This window comes from Anarrhichthys ocellatus, unplaced genomic scaffold (genome assembly GCF_004355925.1).
Source record: "Anarrhichthys ocellatus isolate YVR2014 unplaced genomic scaffold, GSC_Weel_1.0 scaffold43, whole genome shotgun sequence".
Classification (NCBI taxonomy): domain Eukaryota; kingdom Metazoa; phylum Chordata; class Actinopteri; order Perciformes; family Anarhichadidae; genus Anarrhichthys; species Anarrhichthys ocellatus.
This window is the reverse complement of record NW_022280073.1, coordinates 2638852-2653945: the sequence shown is the minus strand read 5'-3', so window position 1 is coordinate 2653945 and position 15094 is coordinate 2638852. Positions and strand designations below refer to the sequence as shown.

Here is a 15094-nt window from a genome sequence, read left to right as displayed (position 1 = left end):
GGATGGTAATCCATGCAAATCTGTACACTCTGTACTTGTGTACTGGTTGCTACATGTTCAAACCTATAGGCAAAGAAAAGGCCTGGTTGACTTTTGTTTGCATTGCTAATATGTTCCACCTTTGTATGGCTGACTGCACAGCTTAATTCATGGTAGAGGGGGTCGGTGTGGGTCACCGCACAAGGACCAACGCGCACTGAGTCACGGCGTCCTGTCTACTGACCACGATCTGACTCACCACTCCTCAACAAACTCTGTAACGTCATGCTCACTCCTCCACATGCATACTGCCCAGCACACACTGTAGAATATATTAGTGCATCACACAGATGGGGGAGACTCTCAAGACAATCATTCTGACACCTTATTGTACAAATTCATATGAACAGTTCATAGTTTCTTCTGTTTCCTGCAGTCGATTCCAGTTGACCCTGATGACGTGGATTCAAAGATGTGGGTGGAAAGCCGTCATTAACATTTGCATTGATCTGCAAAATATCTGAAGTGCAAATGTGTGTATCTGCATCAGCCGTCAGGACGCCTCTCACCATTTGTCTGTGTACAGAAAAATGTAACCACTTTTTTTCCACAGCAGAAAAACACAGACTCTTCTCCAACTGCCACTGCTCATACTGGATGTAGCGGTAGTTTGACCAATTTATTCTTCCACAGTGTAGTCACTGATTAGTGAACTTGCTGCTATGCATTGTGGTTAGTCAGATTTATATAACGCACCATACAGCTCGCCACCCCCAAACCCTTTTACCTCTAGCAGTACAGGACCTTGCAGAGGGACATAAACCCTAATACATATGACTCTCTTCTCTGTAAAGAAAAGATGGATTTTTAGAGGCTCTTTGTGGGCAAAGTGGTTCTTCACAGAATTGTTACTGTCCAACCAGTTGAGGAGTTGATGCTGTAAATGATTTTTCCATTCAGCTCAGCGGCAAGGTGGTGTACAAGATGGGTCCTTCAATCAAAAAGAGTTCAAACCTCCCAAACACTGAAGTACTGTTGAGTGAGTCACAGAGGTGCTGTTCCGTTGCTGAACTGAACTCAGAGCTTTCTCCTTAGTGATACCGGTGGTCATACTATTCATGTGTAACTATTTACAACATAAAAGGTTGACATTTTGTGAAATACGCTTATTCTTGCCAAGAGTTAGATTTCGAAGATTGATACTGCTTTCATGTCGGTACGCTAAATATGAAGCTACAGCCGGACTCTGTCTATGGGTGCATACCAACTTATCCAACTTCTTCAGTCCCAATACAGAGCACTGGTCCGATTCCAGTGTTTAATTAATAAGCTGTATGCCTCACTGTGTGAAAGGGACTGGGGTCCTTCTTATGCAGACACCCCGTCTATCTATAAGCTTTCACAGGGCTACACAGTGGAAATAAACTCCTGCCAATAACCAATTTAGATTGTGATGTAAAAAAAGAAAGGCAGAGCATAAGAGTTGGATGTGATGAATGGAGTCCAGTGTAATATAACTGAGTGGAAGAGACCAGACAGAGCTTCAAAAGAGCCCTTGTGAGGATGCAATCAAGCAGAGAAATGTCATCTCATCAAGCTGCTCTTTTCTGAATGACAGTGAAACAAAGGGAAGGTTCTCATCAGCTCACCTTCTTCTTGTCTGTCTGTGCTGGAGGGAGCAAGGCCCTTGAACGCTCTGCAATTTTCTGAAAGAGGAGCAAATGAAGAGGCAGAGTTCAGAAGAGTTTTTCCTCATTAAAGAGATCAGATGGTTTTTATTCCTCCATGTATGTGGAACAATTAGCACTTAAGATATGAACAACTTTCCGTCAGTGGAGCATCTGATTAATAAGAATATGTTGACTGAAAGTAAATACATGTGAATACCTTCTGCAGATCCCCATAGCGCTGCACAGACTCTGACAGTTCGGTCTTTAGTCTGGTCAGGTGCAGACGGTCTTGCTGTGCAACAAAGCAAGATTAAACTTAATTAGCTCTAATGTTGTTTAATCCACTGTTTATTCTTCAAAATGAGTGAATGAGGGAGGAAGGGGAGCATGGGGTACCCGTGAAGAGCCACTGATTATATCAGAGAGCTGTTTGATGAGTTGGCTTGTGCTGGTGATGGCTTTGTTGGTTTGCTGCTGCATGGAGTGTCTGGGGATAAAAGATCGGAGGGAAAGCAAAGAGAGAAAGAGAGATACAGCATTTACTGAATTACTTACAAATAATTAGAACACCAAACAAGAATATAAAATGAACAGTAAACATGTACAGAAAATTCTAAATAAACTAAATTCTTATGGAGTAGACAAAAGTCAAAAACATCTAAAGGTCCTATCTTTGATGGCATAAATAACCATCTTAATATATCAATAGAAAAGACAGAAGGCCCCTCAAAAACACAGAAGAAAAGACAGAAGACCTCTCAAAAACATACCTTTTTTACATCCTCTTGATTGTTTCATAGTTGTGTTTCACTTAATTTCTTAATTATTCCATAAATACTCCCCACAAATATAAATGCACATGCCCTTCCTTGTGGTACGTACACAATGTTTTTTTTTTAATTATTAATTTGTCCTCTGTCTGAGAAAACATTAGTTTTCTGCCAGGAAGTAAATCACTTTTTGCTATGTAGAAAATGTGAGGCCCACAGTTAAATATCGCCTATTCCTGACTGAATGTAGACAAACACTACATATCCCAACACCCCAGACTCTACACTGTATCATAGCAAACTGTAATACTCTAAGATCTACTTTCAAGGTCAAACAACATGGAGTTGACCTCTCTCTTGTTTCTGTGGTGCCGTCAGGTAATGCACTAAAATGTCATTTCACTATGTTGCTTGTTCACACAGAATGTCCCATCACTAAGTAATGGCAATATACAGTTGTATATGTATATACAGGTTAGCCATTCACATGGCAGCAATTCAATGCATTCAGGCAGCAGGTTTGATTCTGGTGACTTTATATATACATTGAATTTTTGTATTTATTTATATACGATGTTTATTCCACTAGATCGTATGATAACTAAGGACATACAGAGGAAGAAGGGGACTTTAAAGGAATGTTTATTTTTCTCCTGTCAGCTCCCTCTTAAAATGTAAAAGCCTATTTGTTGTGTTCATCTCCCCTCCAACTCTCCCTTCCTATCTCCCTCTATTTCAAAAAATGACTAAGGATGATAAAGTAGAGGTAAAAAGAGATTTATTTAGTCTCAATGTTTATAGAAATTATGCAATGTGAAAAGTAGGATGATAGAGGACAAGGGCTGAGAGATGAATGCTCTCTGCTAAGTTGTAATTTGTTTTCATGAATATTGAAAGGTTTGGGTACAGGACCGTGAAGCCCCTTCAACAGAGCATGCATGAAAAAAGAAAGGCATCACAGGGACATCTTTTTTTTTTTCTTTTCATCTTTGCTTGTTTTTCTCGCCCTTTTTCATCAATGTATTCTCTATGTGTCATTTTTCTCTTCCTTCTCAATTGTATAGAGCAATAGACAAAAATATTTACAAAATTGGTGAGTACTGCAATACATAAAAACGGTGGCGAAAGGTATCAATGGAAGATAACAGTAGATAGATGCAGTTAAAAAAAATATGTACAAAATGAGTAAAATACTTTCACAGAACACTAAAAACACAATTTCCAAAAAAAGCTATTTTTACAAAGCCTAAACACATGAGAGATACAATATGCTAACAACAAACATATCTTAATGTGTATATCATTTTAAAATATGGGAAAAAACTTCTCCAAGATGAAATGGAAAAAAATAGCGACTTTTAGGACAACTGAGCAGGGTTAAAGACCTGATTGGGCCATTTTGTGTCAATCAAATCCAGCATTACTGCACATTGTACCGCCACTACACATCCACACTCCTACAAGACCTTTACTGTACATTTCCAAAGTAGATTCATTTTTACATCAAAACTAGCTTTTTTTTGCTAACATAACCTGACCGTAAATGAAAACGCTGACTTTACAGCCCTGAGTGTATTTGACAGCGGACATTCTGTGAATCTTTGTGAATCTTGGAAAGCACTGGAAAAGCTGCTCTGCCAAAAAAACAGAAGCAATTTACACACACCTTTAAAAAAAACAAAAAGGAACAAGCCATTGCGGGACTCTCTGAGCCAGCCTGCTCTCAGGTTTATGGGGTTGAGATTGCATTTGCCCGGCAGAGTGACAGAGCATTAACAGTCTGATGGAGTTGAACAGTGTAACACAGCCCAAATCCTCTCCGTACCTTCGTGTTTTTACTGGAAAGCTTCTCCGGGGTGAGAGGTTGAAGGTGCAGCCATATTCACAACCCTCCACCACATCCGCTGGAAGTCCGGGTTAAGACAGTTATTAAATATCTATGCTGGCAGGTCATCCTGCTTAGAACCCTCCTCCCACTTAGCAGCCTCGCTTCCCCCCCAAAGGCTAACTCCAATCCTCCAGACTTGACACCATAACGGGCTGCCCCACAGAGATAGGCAGCTACACAAACACACCTCTGCTGCTGTGTAGCCTCCTCAAATATTGATCTACGTGTAGCTGGTGGCAGGAGGAGCAGACGGACCACAGTGCACTGGGACTAGAAGGGGAATTGTAACTATAGTTCAGTATCTGTTGTGAAAAAAAGCCAAAGTGTCACGATGGGCAAAAAAACTGACAAACATCTCCCATCATGTCTGAGCAGAGCAGGGTTAAAGAGTTGGTGAGTCAGGGAAGTAGACAGGCTAGAAGTTAATGTTGCTGCTGGAAAGAAAAATGTACTGTGAGGAAATAATTAAATTGGACTGCAGCCAGTGTCTCTCTGTGGCCAAAGTCATAATAGACAGACAGAGTGTCTTCTATGTGAGAAAGCTCTACACTTATAATCTAATCAGGGTTTAAGACTTTACGCCGCCAGAATTCCGTCTTATATTGCGGCTGTAAAGAGATAATGAATCCGTGTGTGCTTGAGAAAAGTTAGTATGATAATAAATTATGAACTAAACTGACTTACAGTGAGTCGGTTGCTTTAGCCAGATGAGTGACAACTTTGTTTGGCTCATTTTGTAACCAGTGTAGCATTAAAGTCTCAGTGAAATGGTAGTTAAAGCACTTTAGATTCTCTACTTTTATCAGAATCAGAAACCGTTTATTGCCAATGCATGTTGCACATACAAGGAATTTGTCATGGCGGGTGGTGCATAACAAACAATCAACAACAATCAACACAGTGCATATATAGAATATAAAATAATATAAAATAAAGCGCACAACAAACAGATAACAGTACAATAAACAAGTATGATGAAGTGTAATGTTAAAAGTGTCAAGTGTATTTAAATAAATAAACAGAGGGGATGTGCAGGAGAGTGACCGGTAGGAAATTGTCTTGGGGATGTCAGAGTCAGTCGGGGTCCCGGGCTTTGTTGATGAGCCCGACTGTAGAAGGGAAAAAACTGTTCGTGTGGCGTGAGGTCTTGATCCTGATGGACCGCAGCCTCCTGCCAGATGGAAGGGGCACGAACAGTTTATGTCAAGGGTGAGAGCGGTCGGCTACAATCATTCTTGCTCGCTTCAGGGTCCTGGAGGGATGGCAGATTGCAGCCAATCACCCTCTCGGCGGAGCGAATGATGCGCTGCAGTCTGCCCTTATCCTTGGCAGTGGCTGCAGCGTACCAGTCGGTGATGGAGGAGCAGAGGATGGACTAATGAGTGGTACAGAAACATGAGACCTTGCTGAGCTGGGGGAGGGGGGCCTGGTGTTCTGGGGCTGGTTGATGGAGCCCTGGGGGGTGGGGTCAGGACTGTCCCATTGTCTTTCAAATCTACACCAGAACTCGTTCAGCTTGTCTGCCAGGCATAGGTCGTTCATGGAGTGAGAGGTTTTAGGTTTGTAGTTTGTTATCTGTCTGAGACCTCTCCAGACAGAAGCAGAGTCACTTGCTGAGAGCTGGTGTTACAGTTTCTCAGAGTACAGTTGTTTAGTGTCTCTCACCGCCTTACTAAACCTGTATTGTGCCTCTTTGTACATGTCCTTGTCCCCGCTATAGAATACACACACACACTGACACACACACCTCCGTTGTAACTAAAGTTGCAGATTAATCGATGGATGTCTTGATATTATTGGGTAAAATCGCTTGGTACCACCTTACCTAAGCACACTTTATATTTTGTTTAACAGGAACAAAAGTTGCCCAATGTGACCAGGAATGTGCTCTTAAAGAATTAAAAAATAATATTTCATTTTATCTCGACTTTAAATGATGGTGGAATTAGCAAACTATCTAGCAAACTAGCGGAGAGCTGGCTAGTTCAAAGGGTTCACAAGTGTTAGTACATGACATACCAACGGGCCAGTAGGATTTGATACATCATGCACTCTGACTGACCAATGGACCAACCGTCATTGCTTTGCCTTTAAGTTTGGAAGTGGATATAAAAAGAAGCAGCTGTCTGCTGAGGATGAGGTCATATTCTCCACGCAGATCGGACTTGAAGGATTTCTTAGAGTGACTTTTAAGTGACTCAAACACTGGCAACTTTTTATAACAGATGGAGAGCTGTATTCATTTGACAGGCAAAAGTAAAGGCAAGTGAAAGGGTAAAATTCGCAGTCTAACAATACAACGTGAACTGTGCTTCGGTGCTGATGAACCCTAATGGATCATCCGTGAGTCAGTGGAAGCCCTGCCCGCCACTGATACGCTGATACCAAACAATCAGAGCTTGCCCACCACTGAACACCCCAGAGAAGACCTCTGCAGTATAGCTGCACGGTGATACATCTGCTAGTCACACTCTTCCCCCACAACAAGCTCGAAAGCCAGGCGGCCAGAAACAGCATGCAAAAGATTGGAATTGCTCCCACTGTGAATTTCAATCAGTCACCTCGGCTGTGTGTTTCTCCTGCATGCTCGGTGTTTCATATTCCTTTGAGGTCTGGCTGGCCCTGGTGAAGGAGAACTGAGGAGTCTGGGAGCAGCTGGCTGCAGGGGGAGGTGTGACTGAGGATGGGGGGGTATGGGGGGGTATGGGGGTGCTGTTTTCTGACAGCAATCATAGTTTAAGGACTTTACAGGTGGGACCAGCGCTTATACTGAGTTCTGTTTTATTTTGTTTCTGTCTAGCTTAAAAGAAGTGTGTTTCGATAATGAGCAAGTTGACTGTTTGTATTTTATGTTAATAATTTATGATAATCCATGTTGATTGTATTTATTCAATTTATTTCTCCGCGTGTCACACTGCACCCCCGCTGAAAAAGTGGCAGATATTAGGTGTCCACCCAGGTGTCATGTTTCACTGTCGATCGGAGCTGGAGGCCATAAATACCTGTGACTACTGCAGAGAGAATAAGTGTGGATTATAACCCTTCCCATTGGAGACAAAAGCTGGATGTTTGTGAGATTTCTTTGTCCAGTGGGAAATGGACTTTAGTGTGGTGGAGGGGGTTTCTGAGGCATTCTAACCACCCTACAAGCAGTTCTAACAGCTTTAGCCTCTCCAAAAGAGAGGAAATGCAGCTCCTGATAAGTCCACAGTTATTCTTTCCATGCTGCCAGCTAGCTGCTGGTATAAGTGAAAGGTGATGATGGAGGTTTGGAGTTGCCTAAAGGATCCTTCAAAGGAGGAGCGCTGAGTAACAAAAGTAGTGCAATGAGTCCTTAAATACCTCAGTAAACTTATATGATTGATTATATTTTTCCAGTAACTTGGCTAATGTGGGAACATACATGCATGAGAACAACTGTGGGTTGTGTTTAGAGTTTGAAGCATCAATCCTTATGCTGCTTAGGCAGCTAGACTGAGAATAATTCAAGCCCATCTGTTCTGTTAGACACACCTGAGACGGACAACTGTTAATGCCAAGATCAGACTACTTGATACTTTGGAGACATTTTATATCTCCTATATATATACGTACATGTTAGGATTGATAACATTGTATGTAATATTATAGCAATTTATTAGTATATATTTCCTCTTTGTTGTAAAATTACACACACTCTGGTATTCACAAATTAACTCTGTATCTGGACACAATTTGGTTGAACAGGTGTATAGGGACCATAAATAGGGACCATATGTCCTACATGCCTGTGTTCTACTACTACAATACCAACTGTGATCATCTCAAAACACAACAACATTGTCAAATCTGATCCCAGCTTAAAATGCTTATTGCAGAGTGTCAGAACATGTGATCAGGTGTGCGCGTTGGATGACGCACACAGCACTTTGACGTCCTGTCTTGTTTGTAGTCTTGTTAACATCTCAGGGGCAAAGGGGAGAGTCAATATTGGGGTTGGAAAATACCCACAATTCAGCACTTTAAATATGAAAAAAAAATGACTGGTGTCATGGGCTCTTCAAGTGTGGTGCGAGTCGACTGTGGCTCAGTGGAAGAGCGGGTCGTCCTTCAATCATAGGTTGGGCTGGTTTCATGAGGAAGGAAATGCATTCAGCATCATAGTTCGGCCTCAAGGATACATGTATTTAGGTGAGAAATGCTGAACGTTAACACGGGATACCTTTACATTTAGCACTTTCCTTTTGTGGCAACTCGATAGCCGACTGGTTAGGGGTGCATACCACATGGGTGAAAATGCCCTGAGCAGCGAGCACCCAGTTTGAGCATTTGCTACATGTAATTTCCTCTCTCTTACCCCAGATCCCTGTCTCTCTCCACTGTCACCATCAAATAAAAGGCATGAAATGCCCAAGAATGAATCTTAAAAAAATTTCCAATGTGCCTGACATGCTGACTACACATGCGAGCGGCGGCTGATCCAAAACACTCTTGACATTTCCATATCTACATTTATCCGGATGCATTTCAGGCGCTCATCTAGAGCCTTCCACTCAGAGCAACAGGGAAGGAAAGTTCAGCTCCCAGATCACAAACACGGTAAAATTATACCGTTATGGGCACACACACAGCTGCAGTTATGAAATCCATCTGACATTTAAATGTGCAGAATATACACCTACTGTCGGTTCACACATACGCAATGGCTGTATGAAAAGTGGTGCTTTCACGTGGGTTTGAGGAGGCAGAGTGATGCCGGCCCGCTTGTTGTGTAAGAGTGGAGGAGGACGAGGTGGAGAGGTGCATTCCACACAGGCATGATGCAAGTCTGAAAAAGATGGCTGTGACATTTCTCCCCGTTCCGTGCTTGTGCCCGGTGAGAAACGTTGATTTATCTGCTTTCTAGGAATCAAATTTGTATTAAATAGTTGGTCTGTGATTACACAGAACGGTAATTATCAGTTCTGAGACTCCGAGGCCTCTAGTGTCGTGCCGGTAAACGTGTGGGAAATGTCGATTAGGACCCTGCAGCTGTGCGTGTTCCTGCTGGTCCATAATGTGGGTGTGTTATGAATATTCCAGCTAATTATGGAGAGAATAGGTATTTGTCAATGCCTTCCAGAATGACACATATGAGCGTTTTCTGTGTATTCTCTGACAGCGAGACAATATTCTTGCCTTCTGAAACCCCTTCCGTAAGCTGAACTATTTGATGCTCTCATCAGCATGCTAATGCTCACAGTGACGATGCTAACATGCTGGTGTTTGTTTATGCTGACCATCTTAGTTTAGCCTTTTAGCATGCTAGCCTTTGCTGATTAGCATTAAACACAAATTACAGCAGAGACTGATGGGAATGTCATTAGTAGTCCAAGTGCATGGTAAGACAATTAAGTCTGAACTAAATAACATAGCAATCCATCAAGTACATGTAAGCATCATAAGATATGATCAAACAATCTCCATCCTTCTAAGTAATGATTTATTAGTTATTGAGTCCTAGAACTAGAAATAAGTGTGACGATCTAAAAAGAAGACCAAATAAAAGACTGCTATTTCAGGTTTAAATGATCTCACCACAATGGATCATTATTTCACTTTTTCTTTTTCAAGTAAAATAAGATTAAACAGACAAATAGATTAAGATTATTACGTGCAGTGTGAGAATGTCAATCTACAAACTAACTGCAGCAATTAAATGAGTAAAGAGTACCACACTCCCCCAGTGGAGTAGACGGGGGAAAGTAGCATAAAATGGATATACTCAAGTAATATACGTCATTTGTTACTTTTCAGCACTAGCAATATTTGAACAATTGAAAAGAAAGAGATTATTTGCCACAGAATGTGTTTCACTTCCTCATGTTACACTTCAGTTCATGTCCTCCTTGCAGTAGAGTCTATGTGGCTTCATGATGTTTCTATAACATGCTGCGTCTGCAGAGAGGCCGTCAGTCAGTCGGGGGCGCCCTCCTCCAAACACAGCCCTGTGTCCTCTGGCATGTGACAGCCGGAACATCAGTGAATGCCTAATGCGCTAACAAAGACAATGACACTCAGGGGGTGTCGGCCATTAATCTACTTAGACTTTTTTTGCCGTGTGCATTTCCACGATTACAGGGGCGGGTCAAATTCTATTAACCATGAGATTTGACTTTTTCTTTTGTTTTGCCTATAGACGGGCGAGAAGATGGCGCGGCGAGAAGATGGCGGGTTACCGTTCTAACCAAGGCCACAAACAAGACATCCTTTTATTTCATTGAGAATAACACACGTGTGTGTGTGATATTAATACTCTATGCCTGCAAATGGCCTTTTTTAGCATGACTGGATGGAGATCAGATACAGTGGTAGTAGTCCATTTGTTACTGCAGTTAATAATGAAGGGGACAAGGCACAGGGAGAGGGGAGCAGAGTAGGTGGTGTCAGTGGATGGGTGGGGGTCAAGCATGTGATTTCCACTGGGTGATAGGACATTCTCTGTTTTCAAAAGCAATTTAGTCCCCCAACCACTGCTCCATGTGACGAGAGAATGATCTGTTGTGATTGACATCTAGTATACACTGATCTGAGGTTCCTTCACTTCCAGCGTTGTAATCGGTTCACGTCAAAATCTCATGAGCAAACCAAACACTCTGGGATGGTTTTGCCCTTAGGTGGGTCTGAGTCTGTGAACAGATTCTGCCTCCGTCAAGAGAATTGGCAGACCCTAACCCCAACCGTGGCCCCAATCTCTTCCTTAACCATCTACAGCCGGTTTATTCAATAGGAGGCCTGCGGGCCACATCTGGCCGAGAAGTGACCCAGCATACATAAATCTGATTCAAGACAACATAGGTTATGTAAACTACATATAATAGAGGTAAGCGGGTCGATCCATGGGTCCCGCAGCTCCTGTAAGTAACATTGCGTACAACAGTCCACCTTCTCTTTCCCTCCCTCTGTCACCCTCTCTCTCTCTCTTAAACACCCAGCAAGTCCTTGTCTTTGTCTCCTCTGTATTGATAATTGTGCTTCTATGATGCACAAAGTTGCGAGTTTGCGGGTCGGGTCGGGTGCGGTGCGGATTGGTTCTCTTAACAGGTCCGGTGGGTGTGGGTATTGAAAAACCCTGGAAGTAGCTAACCGTTGAGCCATTGAGCTTCCTTTTCATCTCTGTTGAGAGCTGCACATGCGGTCCGGCCACGCTGAGTAGCTTTTTAAAACATCTGGCTATTGACAGTTGTGTTGGGAAGTGCTCTACTGAAAATATGTCTCTGTCAACACTGAAATGTGTGTGCAAAAGAGGGGGGAGGAGGATATGCTGGTAGAAAGTGTGCATGTGTATGGTTCTTCTCTGTGTCCGTCTTTGCCTACTGCTGCACACAACTGCATACTATTTTGGGCGCTCATTTATGACTGCATGTTGAAGGACCCCACCTTCTATTGTCTGTTTGATACTGCAATTGATTAACTGCTGACTCCTTACTCTCTACTCTTAAACGGACTCCGGTCGGATGGGATCACACAGCTGAGTGTATCGCCACCTTTCAGCTGCCGCTCTGCGTCCAGAGACAGTGGGGGAGAACAGTTCACGCCTTTTTTTGTTATGGACGGTGGGTTTGGCTATCAACCAACAGCTGACAAAACTGTTGAGGCCACGCACTGCTGAGTGCTAACAGCTAACAGAACTACACACACCACTGACTGCCAGAGACAGTTATTCTGTGCTTTTTTGTTGGCCATCAACCTCACGTTTGCGTATGAAATAGACCTGGAGCCCTCAATCACTGCTTTAAGTCGGATGGAGCTGAGAGGAGGTCTGCATCTGCACAGATTAAAATGAGAGGTGATCTGTTGTGTGAGGGGCCAATCACGCCAAGACGCATTACATCAGGCATGGCCGCTTCAAAATCGCTCCTTGGCAAAGCGAGTCGGGCAAAACAGCTGATGAGCCTGTGGAGCTGAGGTCCAATGTAAATAACGGGGGAAAAATAGATTCAGTGCAGACATCGAGCGCTTGCTGTTGCTTTGTTCATCGTAATGAACTATTACTAATATCAATGTCCATTCCTACCACATCTACCGCCATCAAAACAGGAAGTCAGCGGTAAAGTAGTAAAGCCCGCTTCTTGCTTGATTTGATTGGCTGCCTCGGTCAAGTGTGACGAGCGCTCTGACTCCATGCCTGGCACTGAAAAGTTTAAAATATATGTAACTTTTATGCACGTCTACAAACCACCTGAAAACGCAACGTGTGGCACAACAGAGGAGCGCACGCCAGACCATAAGAAAACAATAACTTTGCGAGCGATGCTTTTCAATATGTGCGTCTCGTGTGACGTGAAGTGAAAAACACGTCTGATAGACTTGCAGTCTAGACGTTTGGGGACTTTGAAGATTTTGGGTTTCATTTATGTATTGTACATTTTTGCAAACCATGGGATATCTATGTCGACACTTCTGAACCAAATATATATTTAATAAATACGTTTCACATCTGCCTGCAAAAAAAAAAAGATCATGTTTTGTGTTTAAATGATAGCGTAAGATCGTAACATAACAACCGGAACAACGTAACCACCGTAAATAATGAACTTAATGCTACATTATATAACACGTTCTACAACGTTACACAATAGGCATAAAGTCAGTGACACGTATTGGTTTCACACAGGATACGAACAGCAGCCTCCTGAGTGAAAGCCCTGTGTTTGTTTGACCCACCCGCCCATAGTGAAGTTTGTCCCTTGTTATAATCGTTATTATGCCTAATTATATCTGACCCAATGCTATGGTTTGCAGAAATGTACAATGCCAAAACATGTTTGGCGACCGGGCTGTCCAGAAGCAGCATCTCCACTTACTTCAGTCCTGCAGTATTGTGATACTAAGGTTAAAGAATATTGCCACCATTCTGTACCATTTTCCTCTACAGATGAATCTACTCACTCTCACCTGACAGTTGCTCACTCTCTTCAGTCAATGGACCCTCATAAAGAAACCTTGATGCTGTTTTTTTTCAATCTGCATGGTGCCTTCTTTTTGTCACCCAAGACAATAGAAAACTGTTGCAAAAGGAAAAGCTACTGTTTAAAACAAAAGCATCTAGTTAATGAGCTCTACGAGCCACCATTCAATTCTTGAATCAGAGAAGCCTCTTGACTGGTTCCTGGAACAATCTTTCGAAACACAAAGCTGCTATATAACATAACACGACAAATCATACTGGTTGCAATTTGCATCAGTCGGAGGCACTGGATGTGTTGTTTGCATCCAGCATCAATACTGCTGAAGAAAAATAGGCAGTTAAAAATAAAAGCAGCCAAGCATTGTCATTAAGTTTCCAAGGCGATCATAAAAAAAGAAAGTTCAATAGAATTGATAACATGCCAGCCAACACAGTGGGATATAATGCATTTTAAACAGACGCAATCATCTCAGATTGGTCACTTTGTCATCAGCTTTGAATCTGGTAATTGCTGGCAGCTCAACTAAAAAAAAAAATCAATATGAAAGAGGGCGATGAAAAAAAAGAGAAAATTGCACTTTTCTGGAGAGCAGAGATAAATGTAACGCTTACACTGAGCTGGACCGCTAACTTTGTAGCATGCATGTGTAAAGGCTGCAGGAAGGTGTGTCTGTATGTGCATTTCAGTGGGGAAGGAAGAAGATGTGAATTCATACAATATATCTAATAACATTCATGGTGACACTATGTATGTGCTATTATATATTATTATTATGCATATTATTATGCGTTTGCAAGTCGTATTATTGTTGGTGCCTCACAGCCGCTTTCGTTTTCTTGGCAACATGCTCACCGCTATAGAAGCCTGGCTGCTGTCCAGAGCATAGATTGTTTTCAACTGAATTTGAATCTTGAATCTTAAATCTTAACATGATCAAAGAGTGAAGCCAAAACATACCGGTCGCCCCCTGGTGGCTGGCTGCAGTACCGATCATGGGAAAGTCAAAGTACACAGCAAATATGTTTTCCGTGAAGATGGTTTCTGTCACTTTAGGTCTTATCACGCAGATGTTTGTGCAAGATGAGTTTTGTTTTAATTAGTTATTAAAAGTTATACAATAGGGGGGCGGGGGGCATCATAATGGACGGCTGTGATTGACAGTTGCTCTGAGTAAAGTAGTTGCGGAGCCAGAGGCTCTGGAATTGTACGAAGGGGGAGATGTAGTTTTAACTTTCCATAACCATCTGTGTAATAGAACATGTGTCAGTTTGTTCATACATGTATTTATTGAGATAATATTGTCAGTTGTTGTGTCTTTCAAGCCAAACAACAACAACAACAACCTATCTATTTGCACATTGAAATAGGAGCAAATGTTTTGCAATTGTTTTGGGGCTTAAACCAAAGATTATTTTCATTATTGATATTTCCTTGATTTATTGAATTGTTTGGTTTGTAAAATGTAAGAGTTATCCAGAGCGTAATGTAAGACCTTCAAACATCAAAATGATTCCGTTCCATCTCATTTAAAACAGGGAAAGGCTGCAGATTATTTGTGAAGCTGAAACACATTTTACTGTGTGCTATTTCTTCTTTTGCAATGCATTATCATTTCCAAAGTTAATCACTTGTTATGTCAACATGTCAACATTTGATTTGTTAAGTATCGTGTTGATGTCTAGTTGCTAAGAATCTATAGTAATATTTCTCTCTGAAATGTTGCAGAAAAATGAGAGTATTCAATTAAAGTACAGCCATCTCAATGATACTCAAGTACCTGGTGAGTAAATGTACGTACTTACCATCACTGGTGTGTGTGTGTGTGTGTGTGTGTGTGTGTGTGTGTGTGTGTGTGTG

At 42.0% G+C, this 15094-nt stretch overlaps 1 protein-coding gene across 6 annotated transcripts in view; it reads right to left on the bottom strand.

Moving 5' to 3' along the window:
* The window catches only part of tsnare1 (T-SNARE Domain Containing 1), a 153590-nt gene that overhangs the window by 75864 nt on the left and 62632 nt on the right, over positions 1–15094 (bottom strand). For all 6 annotated transcript variants that reach the window (XM_031868652.1, XM_031868648.1, XM_031868649.1 and 3 more), the window contains 3 exons: positions 2046–2136; positions 1867–1941; positions 1629–1685 (listed from right to left, as the gene is read on the bottom strand). In XM_031868652.1, the coding sequence (XP_031724512.1) occupies positions 1629–1685; positions 1867–1941; positions 2046–2136 (223 nt within the window). The remainder of the gene's footprint in view (positions 1–1628; positions 1686–1866; positions 1942–2045; positions 2137–15094) is intronic.